At 52.2% G+C, this 22086-nt stretch overlaps 2 protein-coding genes and 1 long non-coding RNA gene across 4 annotated transcripts; 2 read left to right on the top strand and 1 right to left on the bottom strand.

Annotated features, from left to right (window-relative positions):
- Positions 1-2143: 2143 nt before the first annotated feature.
- LOC141733964 (uncharacterized) lies at positions 2144-13789 on the bottom strand. Of its 2 annotated transcripts, none has more exons than XR_012584418.1 (6): positions 11996-13789; positions 9059-9421; positions 6038-7847; positions 4594-4713; positions 4119-4275; positions 2144-2378 (listed from the first exon to the last, which is right to left on the bottom strand). It is a non-coding gene; the product is annotated as an uncharacterized LOC141733964 (long non-coding RNA). The 2 variants fall into 2 exon arrangements; XR_012584419.1 differs by lacking the exon at positions 2144-2378 and adding an exon at positions 5002-5152 and having other exon boundaries at positions 3670-4275.
- On the top strand, positions 3026-9444 carry LOC141733960 (keratin, type II cytoskeletal cochleal-like). Its single transcript, XM_074565064.1, has 9 exons — positions 3026-3610; positions 4225-4439; positions 6147-6207; positions 6715-6810; positions 7102-7266; positions 7806-7931; positions 8402-8622; positions 9004-9038; positions 9134-9444. Exons 1-9 carry the CDS (start codon positions 3026-3028, stop codon positions 9442-9444), a joined length of 1815 nt encoding a protein of 604 aa, XP_074421165.1.
- Positions 13790-17147: 3358 nt separating the features above from the next.
- LOC141733962 (keratin, type II cytoskeletal 6A-like) lies at positions 17148-21604 on the top strand. Its single transcript, XM_074565067.1, has 9 exons — positions 17148-17651; positions 18676-18890; positions 19438-19498; positions 19695-19790; positions 20029-20193; positions 20401-20526; positions 20773-20993; positions 21265-21296; positions 21408-21604. Exons 1-9 carry the CDS (start codon positions 17148-17150, stop codon positions 21602-21604), a joined length of 1617 nt encoding a protein of 538 aa, XP_074421168.1.
- The last annotated feature ends 482 nt before the right edge of the window (positions 21605-22086 follow it).

Raw genomic sequence — 22086 nt, 5'->3', positions numbered from 1 at the left:
AGCCCCAGACAAACACTCAGACCTTATTGCATTTCAAAGAGGCAGACGGTTCGCTCTTCCCTGACCTCTCGACATCCCGGCTTTACAAAACTCAGGGCAGAAAATGGGAGAGAGCAAGTAAATACACGCCAGCCCCGCAGCCTGGCGGGAGACGCCTCCGCAAAACCGTGCAGAAACCCAACGGCACCGAGAGACGGGAGCATCCCACCTCCCCGCGGCCGGGAAGTCGAAGGAGCCACAGGCGGAAAGCCTGAAGTCCGGGGGCAGACCCCTCGTCCCCTGCTGTCGCAGAGGATGCTGCGGACAGAGAGGCCAGAAACGAGTGAAGGTGAAAAATAAACTCTGAGTCACCTCCATTTCTGCACTCGCCCGTGCAAACCCCGAGTTACGCAGCGCGGGTGTGAGGAATTAATGCAGCTAACGACAGCCTAACCTTAACTAACCTTAACTAACCTTAAAAGTTTGAGTGTCTTTCTTCCAGCCCGAGCTGAAAGAAAAAAAAAAAAAGTGAATAAAAGTCCGGCCGCGGGGCTGCCACGAAGAGCCGAGCTCCCGCACACAGCCCTTCGCTCTGCGCCCCCGGCCCCCCCGCAGCAAACCCAGATCCCAAACTGCCGCCCCTCGGCGGGGATCCCCCCATCCTCCGAGGGGGCAAACGCGGCCCTGAGCTGCGACAGGAGCCAAGTGTGGGACGGGGAGATTCTGCACGAATCTTCCTTGTTTTGGCACCTAAACCATCATTCGTTTCACTCTTCCAAATCCTTTGTAATATTCCACTTAATTACCCTTGTCTGCAGCAACAGGCTTCCCTAGAAGAGCTGGGGAGGTAATGACCGCCTTCGACGTGAATCCCTTCGCTTTGCTTTAATTAAACCGTCCTCAGCCTGTGCGCTGGTTCCCAGGTGTGACTTTGCATAGCTCTTCGGAGCTCTTTGGAAGCCCAAGCCAGTCTCCCTGCCCGGCCCCCCCTCCCCAGGACCCGGCCCTCGTGTGCCAATTCACACCTGCAGGCTTCGGAAAGCAGATCTCCATACATCTGCTGGGCTCAAAACAGAATTTATTTATTTTCAGTATCAACATGACCCCAGCGGTGTTGTGATCGAGGCTGCTTGCCACTACGCATCATCTGTGAAATGGGCATATCTTGCTCCCGGACGCTGGAGCGTGGGTGCAGTTTTTCCTGCGAAACTCGGCGTTTCCAGCACCCAGGAGGTTCCCACGTCTCCACTCCCGAGGCGAGAGCACCCCCTTGCTACCGCCCAGCCCTCTCCCTTCCAGCGGGCGGGAGATCCAAGGATCGGCTTCCCGAAGGCGCCGGTGACTCACGCTATTGGCAATGAGCGGTGACAGGAGATGACAGTTGGGAGCGCTGGCTCCTTCTGATTGCAATGAGAAAAAAAAAAAAAAACAAACCAACAAAACCAATACAGAACAAACCAAAAAACCCCTTCAGCTCAGGTTCTTTCAAGTTCCCAGACAGAGAAAACAGCGGTTGGAAACGCGTCAACAGGAACAAGCTCTGAGATGCAGCAGATACCCTTAAGCCGCTCAATTTGGATTAAGTTCCTGTATTTAGTGCTCACGTAGACAATTTCGAGAACCTTTCGGAGCTGCTCGGGGTTTCCTCTCTCTGCCTTGCGCTGCTATTTTACCTGACATAGAGCACGACCACGGTGGGCAGCCCCTGCGGCACAAGGATGCAGAATCCAGTCTGCAGACCCAGTTTGGGTGGGGGAGAGGGGACATCGCCTCTTGTAACCCGTGTCCAGCTCCTCGTGGACACAAGAGAAGAGGTTCCCGGCTCTTCTGCCTTCACATCGTCCTACAGCACGACCCAACCTCAGCACGGGGATGGAAGCTCCGGGGCTGGGGTTCACCCAAGGGCCCAAGATCAAGGGGAAAAGGTTATTTCAGAAAAAAATTCCCAATGGAATGATCTCATCTCAGAATGAAGGAGCGGGTGGGAGGGAGCTAGAAGAAAAGCGGGTGAATTCCCCTTCACACAACGTCTCAGAGAGCCGGGAGTGACGTGGAAACTGCTGGTTAAACATAGGGGGGCGGAAAAAAAAGGGATAAAAATCCCCCTTCACAGGGACCTTTTGAACCCCAGGCCTGACAAGGAGATTCAAAAGAAGAGCAATCATTTCAAGCATCTTTTTAATAACTATTTTATAAGTCCCGTAGTACTATTTAATGTAATTTGAAGTTATTTGGGAAAAGGGATTTGGTTGCTGTCTTTGAAAGCCGTGCTAACTAGTTTCTCAGTTTCCCCTACAAGGAGGGAGACAATTTTTTTGGTAAGATCCCAGAAAATCCTACCGCAAGACAGCTTCCATGCAACTCATCTCTGCAAGCCCACGATCCTTTAGATCTCTTTTCTGAAAGAAATCAAACGATAAATAAAAACTGGTAAATAAAACCACCTTCAGCCCCAGCTTCCCCAAGCCGACAACACGACACGCGTGTCCGGCGCCAGAGCTGGCAGCCGTGGAAAAAAGCCCCTGTTTGTGCCGCCCCGTTTGCGGTGCAGCGTGTTAAACCTTGAACCTCGCCTTGGAAAAGCTTCGGCGCAAGGAACCTCACTCAAGGGAGCGAGTCCTTGGCTCGCCCAAGGAAAAGCAGCTCCCAGGGTCCCGGGAGAGTCGTGTCGTGTCCTGCTCCCGAGCACAGCCCTCAGCCAATCGTCCCATCCAATTCTAATTTCATGACTCAGAGCGGCAGGCTTTGGTAAGAGGGGGGAGCTCCCGCACTCCGTTACTTTCTTGCCTGCAAACAATGCATTTTTCAGCGCCTCGCCGTAGCCTAGGTGTGTTTGACAAGGCAAGTTGCTGCAAGGCACGTCAAGTTCTGAACTCCCGTGCCAAGTTTTCCAAGCAGATAAAAGAGGAGGCTCCCAAGCTCTCCCATCACAGGGGTTTCTGTCTCCGTTGCCCTCTGCTCTTTTCCTGCTGCGCAGCTTTTACTCACCAGCCTACTTTTTTTCCCCCCTGTCCTGCTCTTTGCGTTTCCAATTGAACAGGCCACCATGAGCCGGATCTCTTTCAGATCATCTACTGGAGGGGGCATGAGGGGCTTTAGCTCAGGCTCTGCTATCGTAGGAGGTGGCGGTGGTACCAGAAGCAGTTTTAGCTCCGTCTCTGTCTCCAGAGTTGGAGGAGGAAGAGCCGGAGGTGGAGGAGGCTTCAGAGCCGGTGGTGGCTTCGGCAGCAGAAGTCTCTATAACCTAGGTGGAAGCAAAAGGATTTCCTACAGCTCAGTCGGTGGAGGTCTACAGAGTGGAGCCGGTGGTGGATACGGCTTTGGTGGAGGAGCTGGCTTTGGTCTTGGCTATGGTGGTGGAGCAGGCGCTGGTTTTGGTTTAGGAGGAGCTGGTGGTGGTGGCGGCTATGGGCTGGGCAGCGGATTTGGGCTGGGAGGTCCCGGATTTGGTGGTCGAGGTGGCCCTGGGTTCCCTGTTTGCCCACCTGGTGGCATCCACGAAGTGACTGTCAACCAGAGCCTCCTGGCACCCCTCAAGCTGGACATCGACCCGGAAATCCAGAAGGTGCGAACACAGGAGCGGGAGCAGATCAAGACCCTCAACAACAAATTTGCCTCCTTCATCGACAAGGTGAGAATTCGGTCTTAGATATCAAGCCATGCATATTCGCTGTTGCCTCGGGAAAGAACACCAGGAAGAAACTTCCTTTGGATCTAGGGGCTTGCCTGAACTAATCCCAGCTGACAAACAGCGCGGGTTTGGCTGAAAACTAAGAACTGTCTTGTGTTGCCTCTTTGCAAGGACGAGTTTCTCAGTGCCTTATTTTATTGAAAACGCAAATCCCCCTCCTCCCTGTAAAAAACATCCTGGGGGCCAGATGGATCTTCTACTGGTTGTGAAATGGCAAAGCTCTACACAACTCAATGGGATAACACCAGTTTAAACCAGTAAGGTGGGCTGAGCACCTAGTGCGGGGGGAGAAACACCTAAAGTCGCAAATAAAGGTGTTCGGCCTGCTTAATGGTGCTTGAAAAATCTCACTAAACATCTCAGCTGCTTTTGATACTTTCGAGAATCCGGTTCCCTAAATTAGGAAGATGCTAATAATTTCCCCCCCACCTTCCCAGCATCTCTTGACCTTTTCTTTCTGTGTCAAGCGATCCCTCCTTTTCCTGGCAGCTCGGTTTTCTGTGTGCATCGTTCACATGGGCTTCAGCACGCGCCGGTTTGTGTTCCTTCCCCAGGTGCGCTTTTTGGAGCAGCAGAACAAAGTGCTGGAGACCAAGTGGAGCCTCCTGCAAGAGCAAGGGCACACGGTCACCAGAAAGTCCCTCGAGCCCCTCTTCGAAGCCTACATCAACAACCTCAGGAGACAGCTGGACAGTCTGATGGGAGAGAGGGGACGGCTGGACTCTGAACTGAGGAACATGCAGGACATGGTGGAAGACTTTAAGAACAAGTAAGAAACCGCGCGCTGTAGCGTAGGTGATTAACAGACGGGAAAATCAGGGCAGGGGGGTCATGCTGGCTGCTACGCAGCTGGCGTTTGCACTGGGTTCCTCTTCCAGTTTGCAAAACGAGTGTATAGAAGCAAAATTTAGTCTCAGAGTTACCTCTAGTTATGTCAGAGTTCTTACGTGCAGGGTCAGCACAGAATTCACGTGCCCGTGGGAAGCTGCTCCGGTGTAACGGAGGTGACGGTCTGATCCCTTGAGTCTCCCAAAATAATACACCTGGAGACAGAAAAATGCGTAACTGATGAGTACGACGGACGTGCAAAAAGGGAACGCAACACAGCCATAAACTGCCAGCTCCCCAGGTCCCCCATCTCCCTTTTGGCAAAGGGGATCCCAGCCTTCCCGGAGTGCCCCAGGGGACCTGCCCGGCGCTGGGCACGTGAAAGATGCTCAGCTCTTCTCTCTGACCGTCGTCAAAGAAAACGCCTTCCCTGGGGAGGGAATTAGCCCCAGCCTGAGATAAGGTGTCCAGCGGAGGTGGGAGGAAACATTTTAAGGACCCGCCAGTCGGCGTCTGCTGACTATAAAGGACATTTCGGTGGTTTTTTCAGGCGAGGCCGTTCATTTGTAGTTGGCTGCGGTCTGGCGAGAACCATCTCTCCCTTATTCAGCCAGGTCTGGACCAACGCAAATTTGAGAAAAACACCCTGGAGGCCTGAAATATGTTTATATTAGATAGTTAAGCATGTGAAGAGAGAGTTTGGGTCCTTTCTGGGGGGGGACATGGGCAGACGGCCCTTAGAGCTGACAGGATGGACTGACAAAGCTTCTGGTACGTTGCACTTGGGTGCGTTTCAGGTCTCGATATGTATTATAGGCTTTTAGAAATACTGATCAGGCCAAAAATGACAAATGATATTGTCTGGATTTTGGACCTACTGCCTGGGAAAGAAAACACCTTTTGTTTTCCAAGTTCAGAGCTGGTTCAGTGTTGGTTCCCAGTCCACTGGCTAATTTCCACTTCTTCCCGTGTCCGCTCTGCGGGGACGTCTCTGCCAATATCGAACTGGCACGAACCTGCCTTCAAAATCCAGGTCTTTACCTCAAGAGCCTACATGTTTTGTCTTCTTTCTAGCTAAGCCCTGCCCGTGTTATCTGATGAGCAGATGTTGCTCAGAGCCATAAAAAGTTCCACAGAAACATAGTCTGAGGTGTAATGATCTGCTCTTGCACAACCACGGCTAAAGAATCACAGACTTTTTTTTTTAATTAAATGCTGCAGCGGGTTATTCAGAGCCATTAGCGTTATTATATCAAATTGTTACATTATTATACATTTGTAGGCATTGCAACGCAGCTTCACTGAAAGCCTTTTGCAGGACTTTGCTTTGGGCAAAGGTCACCAAGAATTCTTGCTCCTGCGTCCTACCGAAAGGGGCTCTGATCCCACACACGTTTATGTATGAGCTGGACTTTCAGGGCAGTGACTAAAGTCCATTAATTTCAGCTGGGACTCCACGGGGTCTCGCAGCTTCAGGGTCAGTAATCACTTGCTCTGCATCTGCTCTGGACTGCAAAGATGTGGGAGTAAGGAACGTACCTGTGACCCACCACTGACGATTTGGGGCTGGAGTGGTCCCATCTCTGCTACCCATGCTGGCTTTGTTCTTCATTTCCACCGAAACCCTCTCACTCGTTTATCCTAACAGATATGAAGATGAGATCAACCGGCGCACGGGTGCAGAGAACGAGTTTGTGGTGCTCAAGAAGGTGAGGGAACTGGGAGTTATGGGACGGGCGATAAAATCAACTTGGCGTGCACCGAGTTCAAGCAAAGCTGACGGGAGCTGGGGTCCTCCAACCTCACAGCTGGGTCAGGCCACGATCTTGGCCCGTCTAGGAGTGAGCATGGGCTGGGTCCTCCTGAGGCCACCAATGGGCATAACCTTCTCCATCCAATGGAGCTGCCCTCCTGCAGATACCTCCGCTGGCTGCAGTTGCAAATCGTCTGGCCTCCGGTGGCTCGGTTCAACTCTGTCTCGGGTCATATCCTGGGAGTCAGAGCTTTGCCTTCTGCCCAAGAACTCACAGAAAATGGCTCACAGAAAATGTCCAACATTACACTGAAAAAAACCAAACCCAAACCCTTGATCATAGCAATATAAAAAAAAGCTTAAAGAACAACAGACCTGGAAGCAGAGAGATGGTCCTGCTGGTGTCCTGAAGCCCCTTTTGGTTTGTGGTTTCATCACAAGTCTTTGGTTTTCTTTTCTTTAGGATGTGGATGGCGCTTATATGAACAAGGTCGAACTGCAGGCCAAAGCAGATGCGCTGGCAGATGAAATCAACTTCCTGAGAGCTCTCTACGAAGCGGTAAGCCGTCAGCCGTCCCCGCGATAGCGTCCTCCACAGCTCCCTGCAATACAGCTCTCCAGGCCCCGGAGCTCCAGCCACCACGCTCAGTGCCATACAGCGGTAAAAGAGAAGGTGGTCACTGCCTTTTTGATACCATAATGCAGGCAGAAGGTAGAAAAGGGAAGAGATGTAGAAACAGAGCAGGGGAAAAAGCAAGTAAATGCCTTGGCAGAGAGGGCTCCCAAGCCACCTCCCCTCCACATGGTTTCTGCCCCAGACACCAGACCATTAACTTTGCATCTTCTGCAGGAATTGTCCCAGATGCAGCAGCAGGTATCCGACACCTCCGTGGTCCTGTCCATGGACAACAACCGTAACTTGGACCTCAACAGCATCATCGCAGAGGTCAAAGCGCAGTACGAGGATATCGCCAACCGGAGCCGGGCAGAGGCTGAGGCTTGGTACCAAAACAAGGTGCGTAACCAGAATGACAGACTGATTTCGGTGATTCATGGGGCATCCCACTAGCTGACGGGAGGCAGGACTATCGGAGGAAGGATCACAGCGTTACACCAGGGATGAATTTATCTTCCTGCGCATGTTGCAATAGGCTCTTTGCGTACAGATCCCCACTGTGTGCTTGTGGACCACTACACTTGACCAGCCTTATATTCCTTGCGGTGAAACCAAGGAACAAGATGCTTAAACGCCTTGACCCTGGGCTCAGAGAGTCACTAGCAGACCTGGCCTTAAACACAGAGCGCTCCTCTTTCCCTTCCAGGTTCTTAATGGTAGGTGACAACCCGTAGGTGCTCTGTCAATGCAATAGCCGACACCTTAGCATATATTGATAGTTAAGGGCAAACGCTGTTATTCCACGGGCAGGTTGCTCAGAGGAATGTTGTCCCTCGCCCCTTAACCTGCATCCAGACCTGCACTTTGTGCCCTGAAGTCCCCTGGCCCTTCCCTGAGCCCCACGGTGCCTAACCAGTGCTCTCCTTTCTGCACATCAGTATGAGGAACTCCAGGTCTCCGCTGGGCGGCATGGTGATGACCTGCGTAACACCAAGATAGAAATTTCGGAGATCAACCGGATGGTCCAGAGGCTGCGGAACGAGATCGAGAGTGTGAAGAAACAGGTAGGAGGGGATGCTCCTGCGTGGTGGAGGGCAGGCGGGAGGTGATGGTGGCCAGGCACAGCACGAAGAGCCAGCTCCTGGCACTTGAGCAGGGCTGGAAGGCCAGGCTTTCGCCCCTGCATTGAAGAGGACATGGCCACCTCTGTCTCTGCGCACCAGAGAAGGTCCCTCAGTGCAAGGATGTGCTGTCATAGCTGCTTTCTTGCTGGGGAGGCAAGTTGTGGGCTACTAAGCTGCCCCAACAAAGGTGGGTAGCAAAGCAAAGAGATGTAGGTGTCTCTCCTTTTCTTGGGGGACAGGATTATGGTTGCAGCTCCCCAGTTGCCCACCCTATGGCACCTTCCCATTGGCCCACGATGAGCTCTCAGTGCCATGCTGGGACCCACCACCATAGCAATACCATAGCAATGCTCAGGAGAGCAGTTTGGGGTAGCCCAAGTTAAACAACTACCCGCTTCCCTTGCTTTTAGTGTGCCAACCTCCAAGCAGCCATCGCCGAGGCAGAGGAGCGTGGAGAGATGGCCCTCAAGGATGCGAAGGCCAAACTGGCCGAGCTGGAGGATGCTCTGCAGAAGGCCAAGGCCGACCTGGCCCGGCAGCTGCGCGAGTACCAGGAGCTGATGAACGTCAAGCTGGCCCTGGACATCGAGATCGCGACCTACAGGAAGCTGCTGGAGGGCGAGGAGAGCAGGTGGGGGCAAGCACATGGCCCTGTTGGGTGCTGCTCTTCAGAGCAGGGTGCATCTCCTTGGGCTCAAAGAGACAGCTCCCCTCAACGGGCTGGAGCACCAAGTTGGTGAAGATGCAAAAGAGCACCAAGATGTAAAACAAGGGCAGTGAGAGGGATACTGTGAATTGTGAGCTTTCTAGGAGAAGATGAGTTTCTCCAGCTCTTGGAACCCGATGCACTAAGATAAATGAGCAATACCACTTTTCACCTGTGATGGTGACATACCCCACACCTGAGGATAATCCCTACTGAAGGCCACGAAAGCCTCATTAGATGGTCCCAGCGGCTAATGTATCTTGTCTGTGCTTTGACATTATTGCTGACATTCCCCTTTCCCAACAGGCTTGCCGGAGAGGGCGTCGGAGCTGTGAGCGTCTGTAAGTATCTCCCCACCCACCTTCCACCCCGGTGGTGCTGGTCCCCCCACCTCGGGCAGGACCCTACAGCAGGCGGGCGTTGTGTCTCCCCGCAGCCGTGGTCAGCAGCTCCAGCGGGATGGGCTACGGCGGCGGCAGCTGCCTGGGCATGGGCGGAGGTCTCGGCATGGGCGGAGGTCTCGGCATGGGCGGTGGCGGCGGCGGCGGCTACACCATGAGCAGCAGCGGCGGCGGCTTCGGAGGAGGGAGCGGAGGGTTCGGCGGGAGCGGAGGGTTCGGCGGGGGGCTCAGCTACAGCGGAGGCAGCACCTTCAGCTCCGGGAGCAGCCGAGGGGTCGGCTCCAGCACGGGAGGCAGCGTGAGGATCGTTTCCAAGACGACCACTAGCAAAAAGACCATCAGATAAGGATGAGTGGACAACGGCGTGTTTCCTGCCTTCTGAAAGCAAGTGCTGCCCTATGAAATCAACGGTGTAAATAGCTGCGCTAGAGCATCTCCTTCCTCCGTCCTTCATCCTCCACCTTTGGGGCAGTGGGGGGAGACCAGGACCCCACCGCAAGAATCCGGAGCACCTTTGGCTAAAGGATAGGTTGTAACAGGTCATCGACAGGGCTTTGGAGAGCCGTTTGGACCCACTGGTGGCCCTTTCAGCACGGTCCTTGTTCTCCCCTGGAGTTTCACACCTAAAGCGAAGTGGAAGCATTTTGCTGACCGGGGACGGCCGCGCTCGGCCACGTGTGGTCCTTTCGCTCTTCCTAAACCGGGGGTGACAGCCTTGTGAAACCACAGCCCTGGGTCCTCACCTCCAGGATGCTCTAAAAGCCTCTGCCACGCGTTACAACCTCCAAATGTTTTGTCTGCAACTAAAGATTTTTTTCCCAGCCCCTTCTGTTTCCTCAGGCACCTGTGGGAAAGGTTATTGCTTTCTGTGTACATGAATTGCCACACTGATTTCTAACCCCTTGTCCTCATGGCTACCGCCTCTTCACTCTCAGACCTACCCTACTGTATGGTCCAATAAAGAGCATTTGTCATTTTTAAAAATCTGCTACTTTTTGGCCTTTTTTCTCCGCTGATCTGGGTACGGACGGGTGCCGTGCCCCAGCCGCAGCGGGGACTCTCTGCAGGCAGTTCATGAAAAAGGACCATCGCCTTGAGGAAAAAACCCTCAGTTTTAAGACTCGGGCTCTGGGACGGGCCGGGGAGGGTGGAAAGAAGGGTGGGACGGATGGAGAACTGAGGCACGGGGAGGAAAAGCTGCCTCAGGGCAGAGCCAAAAGCTGGATGAATCCCACTGCGGTGGCTGACTGCAAAGCTGCCCTTTCCGCCCATGGCAGGAGCGAGAATGGGCAGGAGAGGGGGGAAAGGAAGGTGATTCCCGAAGGGTTAGCTGGGATTCAGGAATTAGCACACGCGGAGCAGGGCTCGGCCCGGCTATTAGTTGAACAGTGCAAACAGGAGGAAATCTTACGGCAGAGGAGCCCAGCTCCAGCCTCAGCACCGCGGCAAGGACACAGCGAGAACGGCCTCAAACAGGGAGGGGAACGGAGCAGCCCAACATGGCCCTGCGCAGAAAGAGCAACTGGAGGGGGCAAAGAGAGGGGGGACACAGGGCGAAGCGGCCAGTATCTGCCCAGACAGTGTTTGCACATCGAGGTTTCCCTGGCACACGCAAATATCTCACTAAATATCCCAGATGCTCCCCCGGAACGGCTGTTTCGGGACCTCAGCTTCATTTTGAACGAACCTGAGGTCTCCCGAGGCGCCAGCGGCACCCGGCCTCCCAGTTCCCATCCAGCCCCACCGGGGCAGTTTCACAGCCCTCCATGGGCAGAGGGTTTCAGCCAGGCTCCTGCACTGTCCCCAGGTTCCCTCCTGAGGATCCACGGGCGTCCCCCGGCTCTTGCACCCTCTGAGGCCGCAGGGCCAGGCGTCGATCCCGGCAGCATCCATTGGGAAGCACGGAGCAAGGCGGGAACCCAGCCCCAGAGGCAGGAGCTGGAGCATGACCCAAGGGTGAAGAATGGGGCCAGGCCAGGAGGGGAGCAGATGAGGAAGGGCCTGCAGCCCACTGGGGATACTGGTCCCAAAAAGGACTGGGTTGGTGTCCACCAACGCACTCCTCACGCCCTGCGACTCCAACTGGGGGCGCACCTGGGCAGGAGCCCAGGGAGCAAGAGGAGAGGGGGCACCAGCCACATCTGCAAGGCAAAAGCAGCTCATGCACGGCACGAGGGACAGCTTGCCGCAGGGAAACCCCTCCGAGCTCCTGAGTCAACGGGACCCTACGCATCCATCCCGCTGCGCAGAGGTGTGCAAGCACCGGCCAACCCAGCATGGTGTCTCCAGCAGGTGGGGACCCAGAGCAAGAGAAAGGCTCGGTGCCGCCCTGCGAGGGCTGGAAGCCCTGATGGTCCTACGGTGGGGCTGGGCTGGGGCTCACACGCACCAGCAGCCCCTCCAGCACATATGGTTGGACTCCATGATCATGCTTGGACTCAATGACCTGAGAAGATCCCTTCCAGCCTAGACAATTCTATGATTCTATGGGAAGGGGCAAGGAAGGCATGGCTTTGGACAGTCGGGGCAGCCCGTTCGCACCAGAGGAGGTTTTGTGAAGGGTGAACGGGTTGGGCTTCATTCATTTTAAGTTTTCAAGCATCTGACCATGCTTCTCAGACCGTTTTAAGAAACCAGAGTGAAGACAGCAAAGCAGAGGCATTTGGAACAGGCAGGGCACCACAACTGGGACATTATTGCTACACTCTATTTTCTTGTGTTTGTTTGTTGTGTTTTGTTTTAAATGATTGAAAATGTCACATATAAGTTTGCTTTGTTTCGTTTTTTTTTAACACCACATGTTGCTGTGCCATCAGCTGCATCAACACGCGGGACACCACCAACGCCGGACCCTCCACGAAGCCGCGCTGCCAAGCCCGTCCCCATCCCCGTGGTACCTGGGCATCTCTGAGCCTCCGTCAGCCCGGTGCCAAGGCTGCCGTCGGGTCCTTCTCCGGCCGTCTGAGGGTGAGGATGTTAACGAGGCAAAAAAAGCACCGAGCAGCCATCGCTCCCTTTTCTGTTTCCATGGGGAGTGCTTTAAGAGCCCGCCCTGGCACCACTTCTCAGACGGCAGATGCAAAGAGTCACCTTCTGGTTACCTTCTTCTGATCTGTAGACCTGGAAAACTCACACATTCAAGTCAAACTTGACAAGTAATTTTAGCTGACAACTTAAATATTAGGTGAAACATTTCTTTTAAAACCAACATTTCATTTCAACGTTTCCTATGGGAATGATCCCGTCTCTGGAATACTGCGACATCTCCCCTTAACACTTCCCAAATTAAACTTTGCAGCTTTTTGACTCAAAAGCAGAATTTTCATCAAAGAAAATTATTATGTTTTAATTTGCAAATGGTTTACGTAGCCTGCAAATGAAATAAGACACGAAATGGCTGCGGGGAAGGTAATACAGGACGCAGCACAAACCAGCAGCAGAACAATATTCCCAGCTGCCCTCTGCCAGGCGTGTTCCGTCTGAGCGCTGGGATTTGAACAGGGCAGGACTATCCCGCTGCCCAGAGCGGCCGGGGGCCGGAGTCCGGCTGTGGCTGATGCCAAGCACCGTGGGATGGCGGTGGGGACCTCCGGGCTCACGAGCGGTGCGACACCACACCGCAGGGTAAACAAACATGAGACCCCATAAAACTGGCGCCCCGCTGCTGGATACACTTCCCAGGTCACGTGAATAATCCTTGTTTACCTTACCATCTCTGAGAACGGCGGTGTGGATCCAGCTTGTTTTAATAGGCAGAAACCAAACTTCACACAAGCTCTTTGCAAGGAGACTGGAACCAGGAGCAGTGCCCGATGCCAGACGGAGCTGGGGGACACGGCTCATGCGGGCACAGAGCTGATCCAAAATAATGGGATTTTCCAGTGACACGGCTTACAGGGCTTGGTTTTCCTTATCGGGAGAAAGGACGCACCCTGGGGCCATGAGAAAGGAGGAGATGCTGCGGCACTGCTGCGATAACCTCCAGTGTTGCTTTCTCGCTTTCCTCGTGGAGCTCGGTGGAGGTGACAGCCCCAGCAGCCCTACTCAGGGATTAAAGGTAGGCTCAGAAAGCACTACAAGAAAATTTGGGATATTTAGGTTTCTTCGGGTACCAGCACCTAAGCAGCAGCGCTGCACGCAGAGTAGGATAAAGAAACTATCAGGTAACACCCACCTAAGGTCAGAGGCTCTTTCGAGACACAAGAAGCCACGGGGGGAAACGAGACCTCCCTGCTCTGTATCCAACAGCAGCAATAACGAAGGCAAAGTTATTCCAAAACCCTGGGCTGCATCAGTGTCTCTCTGCTGGCCCAGAAAACAATTATCTGGAGAAAGCAGGTCACACCTACACTTCAAAGCCAGGCAGCAGTTACAGCTGACTGGCCTCCAGATACTGCTGGGAACAGGCTCAAAGGACTGCAACACCCAGCGCGGGGCAACACCTATGGGAAAGCTGCTGAGGAGTCCGTCCCAATTCATCCCCTCGGGAAATGAGATTCAGGGACACTCGCCTCCCTCTCGGAGGACCCCGCAGCACTGGGATGCTGTGAATTGCGTGGTCCCCCGTGGAAAAGGCCCAGGGTGACCAGCAGGACTTCATTAACTTGGGATGAAATAGTAAATTACGGTCAAAATGAGCAGGGTTTGAATTTAGGTTAGCAGCCCAAGTTTAACCCAAAGGCTTTAATTTAAGCAATTAACCTAAATTACAGCCTTGACTTTACTGATAATTAAACTGAGATTAGGTAGCACAGGTGAACCAACCCAAGTCAGTAAGGCATGCTCCTATTTTACAAATACATGTGTTTTTGCAAACAAAACACACCGAGGCACTCCTAAAAATCTGACAAAAGGGCATCCATCACCAGACAAAGGCTTCCAAGGGGGATGCTGGGGAGGAGCAGCGGTGCCGAGGGATGGAGAGGAGGTGAGGAAAAGCCGCTGGAGGTATCCCCTGTTCCCTGGCTACACAGAAAATGGTTCAGATTTCTCACTGAAGGGGCTGGAGTTGCCTTTATTGCCCCGATAGAGTCAGAACTCACTTTCCCGCTCTCAAAGGGGAGTTATTACCTTGATATCAGCACGATGCCAGAACCAAACCCAGCCAGAACTTTCTCCCGGGTTTACAGGGGGTGCGAAGGAATCTCCTGCCTCTTGGTCTGGGACTTGCACCCGCTGCTGCCTGCCCCTCTGCTCAGCCCGGGAGGACGAAACCAGGAGGGGAAGGGAAGAAAAAGGCTTCGGAGCCGGCTCAGCCTCGCAGACGGCCTCCACCACGTCAGGGGGACTCTCACCCGGCGGGACCTGCCCAAACACAGCTCCCTTTGTTTGATCAGGAGGAAAAACTACAGAGAGGCTTGAGCCAGTGCATTATCCCCTGGTGGAGGAGGAAAAGTCCGTATCGGAGCGAGCTATCTGCATCAGAGCAGCAAATTCATTACACGCCTGGAGCTCCAGGGTGCACGGGAGACACTCCCCCAGGAGCTACCTGGAAACCCTGTGTTTCATCAACAGAGCAGGGTGGGGGCCCCCCTTGCCATCACCCCATACCCCAAACCTGTAGCTACAGCTCCTTGTGCTCACAGCTCTGCCTTTTGTAATTACCTCTCAAATTCCTTCCAGATGAGTGACAACCGCATCACCTCCACCCTAGTGCAAATGTGAAATGGAAAGAAATTAATTTCTTTTTACTTGGTTGGAGGAGCTGTATTATTACTATTATTAACAATGGACTCCAACGCAGTTGGCGTACTCTTTAGCCAAAAAAGACAAGTTTCATATGTAAAAGGAGCCTGAGGGGAAAAAGGAAAGTACTGACGCAACACGCTGTTAGTAACCAAGGGTGGGTTTCAGCCTGGCCAACTCTGCACACCCTGAGTCAGCCTCCTCTCTGCCCACCTCGTCTTGGGGAAGGTGGAAAGTCGTCTCCAGGGGCCTCTCCGTCCACCTCCCTCGGCATGGGAGAGTCTGCCATTTGGTGGTCACCTCCGCTGGTGACACAAGAATACAGAAAAACTTCCAGACTGGGTTGTGTGAGATGGATGGCACCCGGGAGAGCAATTCCCAAAGGAGCCACAGGCATTTAGGAAGGCCGGCAACGTCCACCTGCCTTTCTTGCTCTCTGGGACTTGCGTCTCTAGGAGTCAAGCAGGCTATGTGTGTGTGGGGGGGGAAATCAATCTCATGCATTTGAGTCATGACATCTGTCAGTTGGTGGGCAAAACCTTAAGGCTGATCAAGAATCCATCGCCTTTCGGATGCGGACCCGTTGGTCGCGATCCATTTACCTCCAGTTCCCATGGGTGCGAACGTGCGGAGAGTCAGAGCCATGAGACAGCCCCGCTGGGCCAAAATTGCAGGGTTAAGCCCTTCCTTCCAATAAAAGCTCTGTCTTGTAACAGACACCAAAATAAACTAACAATTGCTATTTATTTCCCCTTTCATTTAAAAACTCCATTGCAAATGGAATCTATCTGAAAGAAAGCAGCAGCGGAACCCACGGGGACACAGGGTGTTTCTGGGGCTTCCCTTTACACAGCTGCCTGGAAAGACAGGGGCAGACTGAACGCGGCGGTTCCTCGGTGTTACTGTATGTTCCGTTATTACCGTGGCCGGCAGCTGCTCGGACTCGCAGAAAACCCGAGAGGAAGCTCTTTGGGGGGATGCGTTTGCAAGTTCACTCTCTTGTATAAATAAATCACGTATGAATCATCTTTTCCGGAACAACCCAACAGGCAGCAAGGGCCAGAAACACTTGCCATCCCTCAAAATGAATTTTTTTTTCACTTTTTTTCTATTTGGCTTGTTACTCAAAGTGCCTGCGATGCTACAAGCAAAGCAAAGGGCTGCGGCGGCACCTGCGGCTGAGGAAGATCCAGGATGTCTCACTCTGTCCAGACTGCCGTGGATCTGGGCAGAGGGAATCCTGCAGAGCCCTTTCCTGGGGGATTCAGGCAGGCAGGATCCCACTTTCAGATGTGCAGTGCTGAAAGAGCCGATTAAATCGTCGGGAAACTACGTCGTGTTTATAAAGTGTGAGCTGGGAACAGCCCCGGAGCACTCCATTTCCATAGAGCCAGCGGATTCAAAGCAGCTCCCATTCCCACAATCTTTCCTCCTCTTTTTTGTCTTTTGTTTTTCCTCCGTTTGTTTGTTTCCATCCCGCTGAAATACCAAAGTTCTCCCGATCTTCCAAGCTGAGGTACGAGCACAACTTTTGTGACAGAGCTCAACAGCAGCTGTCAAAATCCACACAGGAACAAAGGACCTCGTCAAAACATTTCCTTCTCATTCCTGTATTATTTTTTTTTAGTGGCAGAAAGAAGAATTAATCTGCGGAAGCAGAATTTTCAGAAGAGATCTGAGCCTGTATAGGGATGGAAGCAAAACTATTTCTGCAGATACACTGTGGTGGCACAGAGTACACTACGAACGCGTGTATCCCCACGCAGCACAAACCACAAAAGCCCCGGAGAGAACAATTCACCGCAGGGATTGCTGGAAAACACGGCTCTGCCCAACACAGATCCCTGCCCTGAAACACAAGGGACTCCTCAAAAAACTCCTCAAAACCCTGCTTGTGAACAGACAAGGGGTGAAAGCAATCCCGAGGGATGAAGTTTTCAAATGAGAGAGGTGTTGAGTGACAGGAGTTTTGAATGGTGTTTTCCTCCCCGTGCCCAACGTGACTCATCGCAACCTTCAAACGCTTTGATATGGCCAAAGTCTGGCTGTCTACAAAGGCGGCAGAAGGCGACAGTTATTCCCAAACAATACCAGCTCAGAACCTGGCTATATTATTTCAGAAGGGCGTGTGCGCGGAGTGAGTTCACTCTCCAGAATGCTGTTGGACATGCCAAGCCTAATTAATCAGAAAGATGATCCACCTCATCAAACCCATCCCAGTCTCATAAATGCATAAAAGGGCTCTCCTGAGCCCGTGGAGAGCACAGGTTCATCCTTCTGCTTTCCCTCCTACTCCTTGCTCCAGGCCAGCACCTTTGCTCCTTTATTCTTGCTGTAGCATCCATCCCAACCCAAAAGCCAGCAATGTCTCGCCAGTCCACCGTGAGGATTCAGAGGGGAAGAAGTGGCTTCAGCGCTGCTTCGGCCATCATCCCAAACACCTGCCGCACCAGCTTCAGCTCACGCTCCGTCACCCGGGTGGGAAGCTGCAATGCCGGCAGCGGCTTTGCTAGGGTCGGTGGTGGCTTTGGAAGCAAAAGCCTCTACAATGTTGGTGGATGCAAGAGGATCTCTGTGGCTGGAAGGGGTGGTAGCTTCTATGGATCTGCAGGTTTTGGTGGTGGCGCTGGTAGCGTGTACGGTGGTGGCTTTGGCATGCCAGCTAACCTTGGCTATGGATACGGTGCATTTGGTGGTGGCATGGGTGGTCCTGGATTCCCTGCTGGGGGCATCCATGAAGTCTCCGTCAACCAGAGCCTTTTGAAACCTCTTAACCTGGAGATTGACCCCAGCATCCAAAGGATCCGGAAGGAGGAGAAGGAACAAATCAAAACCCTCAACAACAAATTTGCCTCCTTCATTGACAAGGTGAGACATGAGCTTCCCTAAATATCTTGTCCTGATTTTTTTTGATGGGGACTCTCTTCTTAGCTGCTTTATAAGCGTGTAAGCTGATCAAGAAGGAACAGAAGTGAGGAGTGAGACTGGAAGATGCCCAGTCCCCAGAAACTCCAGGGAACGGTACCTGCTACGTAGTGGTTGCTATGAATTAATCATCCAGTACTCGAGGTCTTCGTTTGCTGCTTGACATCTCCTAGGCAGTGGAGAAAGAAAGCTCTAGAAGACAAACCCATCCTTCTCGAGATGTTGGGGTCTCTTCACTGAGCATTATAGCAGCCTTGATAACAATTTTTTAGATGGCGAAAGTGGGATGCAAGCAACCCATCTAAAATGACCAAGAAAGGAACCACATGAATTGGCACTAGGGAGAAGTAAGCTTTTCCTTGCTTGAGTTTCCTCAAAGGCATTTAGAGTTATCACTGTAAGAGCACCGGCGTGTTTGGACTGTTAGTTCCAAATAGCAAAATCTCATCTGACGCTGTCTGCCCACTTCATTTCCTTGTTAACTGTATTAGATGTGCAGGAGCATCTGCTTGATTCCAGTTATGGCTGAGCCGCTCCTCTTTGGTTTCAAGGAAAATGCTACACTATTTTGGAGATTCTGGGGGTGGGGGGGAGCCATACTGAAGGAGAAATAGCCCTTTACTATTGTTTTCTTAGTAAGAGCGCAAACCCCGTTTCGCTCTGATCCGATTTTTGTATGCTCTCTTCACCCAAAATGCATGCACTTGTCTTGATTTAGCAACGTAATGAAGGGGAAGCATGGTGCAAAAAAATCAGTGATCACTCCAGAGTTTGTTTGCGATAATAAGCAGGGTCCCTGCAGCCAAACAGCAAATTCCTTCTTCTACCAGATGAGAATTTGGCTATGAAAACCAGCTGGAAAGAGTACCTCGCCACCTCAGCTAGGACCGAGACCCCCCCATTTGCAAGCAAAGCTCTCCAGAATCTCTGTTCTTTCCAAACATCTTCAGGATATTTCTGCTTGCAGGTCCGATTCCTTGAGCAACAAAACAAAGTGCTGGAAACCAAGTGGAGCCTGCTCCAGGAGCAGGGGATGAAAACAGTTCGGAACAACTTGGAGCCGCTTTTTGAGACTTACATCAACAACCTGCGGATGCAGCTGAACAGCTTGCTGAGTGACAAGGGCAGGCTGGAAGGAGAGCTCGTCAACACGCAGTACATGGTGGAGGATTTCAAGAAGAAGTAAGTAGAAGCAGAGCGAGCGGTCTGCTTACCTGGGTAAGGTAATTCCCGCATGCACCATCCATAAGCCATCGGGGGGATCCAGGAGAGTCCGGGATGCAGGAATTCCCGACGGTGAAGGTTGTGACATTCTCTCGAGGTAAACGGTAACAGAGTTAACAGGTCCAAATACACAAACATTTAGGGAATAATTTAGAATATGATCAAAGACTTATTAACTAAATTACCTACTGAGAGAAGAAAAAAAATTACACAGTAGGTCTGAGAGTTTCAGGACAGCACGCTTAATTTGCTTAAGACAGGCAGAAGGAGTATGACTAATGGCCAGAAATAGGAAAAAAAGAATAGATTCTTTAACATTTTTTTTGATGTACTTGTTTTAACTAGTTTAGCCTAGGAACATGCTCGTGGTCTCTTATTCAGGTGCTCTGTAGGAGAAAAGAACATTGTATGCAAAATGCTCTTAAGGAAGTTCATTCCAGCAAACTAAAATCACCCCCGTCTGTTACTTGCCTAAACAAATGCTCCTTCTGCCTCCCTCCATTAGGTATGAAGATGAAATCAACAGGCGCACAGTTGCAGAGAATGAATTTGTGACACTCAAGAAGGTGAGGGCAAATTACAGAATACCACCTGGTGATTATCTGGAGGGCTCTAGTCTCCTATTCATTCACAAATCCACCCATTCATATTCCAAAAGCTTTTTTTATGGTCTCTTCCCTGGACTGTTATCGCAGAGATACACGTGCTCCTGACTCGCTAGTAAGAGCTTAAAGCACATTACATAAATCTCTCATCCTCCAGGATGTAGACGCTTCCTATATGAACAAGGTGGAACTACAAGCCAAGGTAGATGCGCTGACTGAAGAAATTAATTTCCTGAGAGCCCTCTACGAAGCCGTGAGTACAACCACCTCCCAAGAGACTTCAACCCTCTTCTCTCCCTCCTTTCCTCAGAAAGCCTGTAATTTCTTCCCCCGGGAGATGCTAAATCCTTCTCCTCTTTAGCGTTATACCAACCGTCTTAGCTGTTTAGATAACAATCTGCAGCCTCTCCCAGGTCTGCACGCTCATCCGAGAGGATGAAAAGGCATCTCCCGGGTGGATGAGCTCACCTAATCCGCTGCGCACTTTGCAGGAGCTCTCTCAGATGCAGACCCAGATCTCCGACACCTCCGTCGTTCTCACCATGGACAACAACCGAAACCTGGACCTGGACAGCATCATCTCCGAGGTCAAGGCGCAGTACGAGGACATCGCCAACAGAAGCCGGGCTGAAGCAGAGTCCTGGTACCAGACCAAGGTGAAGAAACTGGGGGTTTCCGTGTTGTTATCTTCATATCTTGTCTTGAACAGATAAAGTCTGACTCTGCCAAGAAAGCCTTCCCAAACATTCCATCTTGCGCAGCAGCCACTCTGGGCTCCAGGGAGGACTCACGCTTTCAGGCACCCTCGTTACTCCAAAAACGGTGGACTTGACCTTAACTGCTTGTTCCTCTCTCTGTGACAGTACGAAGAGCTGCAGGCCACGGCCGGCAGGCACGGCGACGACCTCCGTAACACCAAGCAGGAGATCTCCGAGCTCAACCGCCACGTCCAGCGCCTGCGCTCTGAAATCGACAGCGTGAAGAAACAGGTAAAAAGCGGCAAACCCAATATTTTTAACCAATTTACCCCCTGACTTGCAAGGGAGAGGAAGGAAAACATCAGAGGCAACTTAGGCAAGCTCTGCTCAGTTTGACCCTTTTTCTCTCAAAACAAGAACCGTCACTAAAACTGGTGAATCTGATGGAACTGGAATAAGACCTTGTGATTTCAGGGTATACAAAGAACAAGTCTGGGTCCAGTACGGGGAGTCTGACTGGGGGTTTCTCTTCCATAGTGCGCAAATCTGAAAGCGGCCATAGCGGACGCTGAGGAACGTGGGGAGCTGGCCCTCAAAGATGCCAAAGCCAAACTGGCCGAGCTGGAGGATGCTCTGCAACAAGCCAAGGCTGACCTGGCCCGGCAGCTGCGCGAGTACCAGGAGCTGATGAACGTCAAGCTGGCCCTGGACATCGAGATCGCGACCTACAGGAAGCTGCTGGAGGGCGAGGAGTGCAGGTGGGTGGGAAACACAACCTTCTCATCCTGGCGTGGGAGGAGCAGAGCAATGGAGATGCTCAGCACTTTGGAAATGCTACGCAGGGCATTAGGGGGCAGAGGGAGGGAAGGTTCTCCTGTCTAATGGAAATAACATTGTGGGAAGCATCCCCGAATTACACCAAGTTTTTATTTCTCTCCCCAAAGGTCTCTAGGAAACGTACCCTATTTCCCCCCCCACTATCGACACATCTCTTCTCTTCTTACCTTGCTGTGTTCTGTCCCCTAACAGGCTGGCTGGAGACGGCGTCCCAGTGAATATCTGTAAGTCTCTAAACTCTAAACTGCAATGACCTGATTTGAGCACAAATGCGTCTCTGCACCAAGAAGCCAATGCCCAGAGAAACTGAGAGCTTTTCCTTCTCTTTCTTGCAGCCGTGACCAGAACGACTGTGGGAACGGGATACGGAGGAGGAAGCAACCTCAGCATGGGAGGGGGGATCTGCAATATGGGGAACAGCTTCAGCTGTGGCAGCGGTCCCGGGGTGAGCACCACCACCCTCGGAGGCGGCAGCAGCTCCAGCGTGAAGTTCGTCTCGACCTCCTCCACCAGAAGAAGTTACAGAAGCTAAAAGTCTCCTTTCAGACACCTTCACTCGCCAGAAAACACTGGTCCTTTATTAAAGCATAGTTGGGGTCAACAGAATGAGGGCCACCTAAACCCAATGTCTCGTTGCACAGGAGCCTCATATTTTAGGAGCTCTCTCTCAGCTGTGTTGTCCAGCACGCATTGTGTAGGGCTCTGCCATTGAACACGAGTCCAGCTGGTTTAAATTTGCAACTTGCTTGTTACAGCTCAGCATTTTTTGGCCGGATTTTGTATATAAAATGTGTCCCATGACTGTTTGTCTCTCTTCACTTTCTGGTGTTTGTCTAATAAAAATGCATATGTAATTTATTCTATTGTGTGGACCTTTTAATTAAAGACATGGAACAGCAAATGCAAATGCAGATAACAAGCACTTTTCCTAGGGCCCTGCCCAGTTAAAGGCGCAGATTTCTGCTCCGCATTCACGTTTCTTGAATCTCTCCAAAACACACGGGCACGGTGCAG

The sequence above is a fragment of the Larus michahellis genome, chromosome 22, assembly GCF_964199755.1.
Source record: "Larus michahellis chromosome 22, bLarMic1.1, whole genome shotgun sequence".
Lineage (NCBI taxonomy): Eukaryota > Metazoa > Chordata > Aves > Charadriiformes > Laridae > Larus > Larus michahellis.
Note: the sequence above shows the minus strand (reverse complement) of the source record. Positions and strands in the feature narration are given on the sequence as shown.

Bases quoted from the DNA above. Each gene is read 5' to 3' on its own strand.
- LOC141733960 (XM_074565064.1), top strand. From the start codon at position 3,026: ATGAGCCGGATCTCTTTCAGATCATCTACTGGAGGGGGCATGAGGGGC. The intron at 3,611-4,224 runs GTGAGAATTCGG...TTCCTTCCCCAG, and splicing joins TTGCCTCCTTCATCGACAAG to GTGCGCTTTTTGGAGCAGCA. The intron at 7,932-8,401 runs GTAGGAGGGGAT...CCTTGCTTTTAG, and splicing joins TCGAGAGTGTGAAGAAACAG to TGTGCCAACCTCCAAGCAGC.
- LOC141733962 (XM_074565067.1), top strand. From the start codon at position 17,148: ATGTCTCGCCAGTCCACCGTGAGGATTCAGAGGGGAAGAAGTGGCTTC. The intron at 20,194-20,400 runs GTGAAGAAACTG...TCTCTGTGACAG, and splicing joins AGTCCTGGTACCAGACCAAG to TACGAAGAGCTGCAGGCCAC. The intron at 20,527-20,772 runs GTAAAAAGCGGC...TCTCTTCCATAG, and splicing joins TCGACAGCGTGAAGAAACAG to TGCGCAAATCTGAAAGCGGC.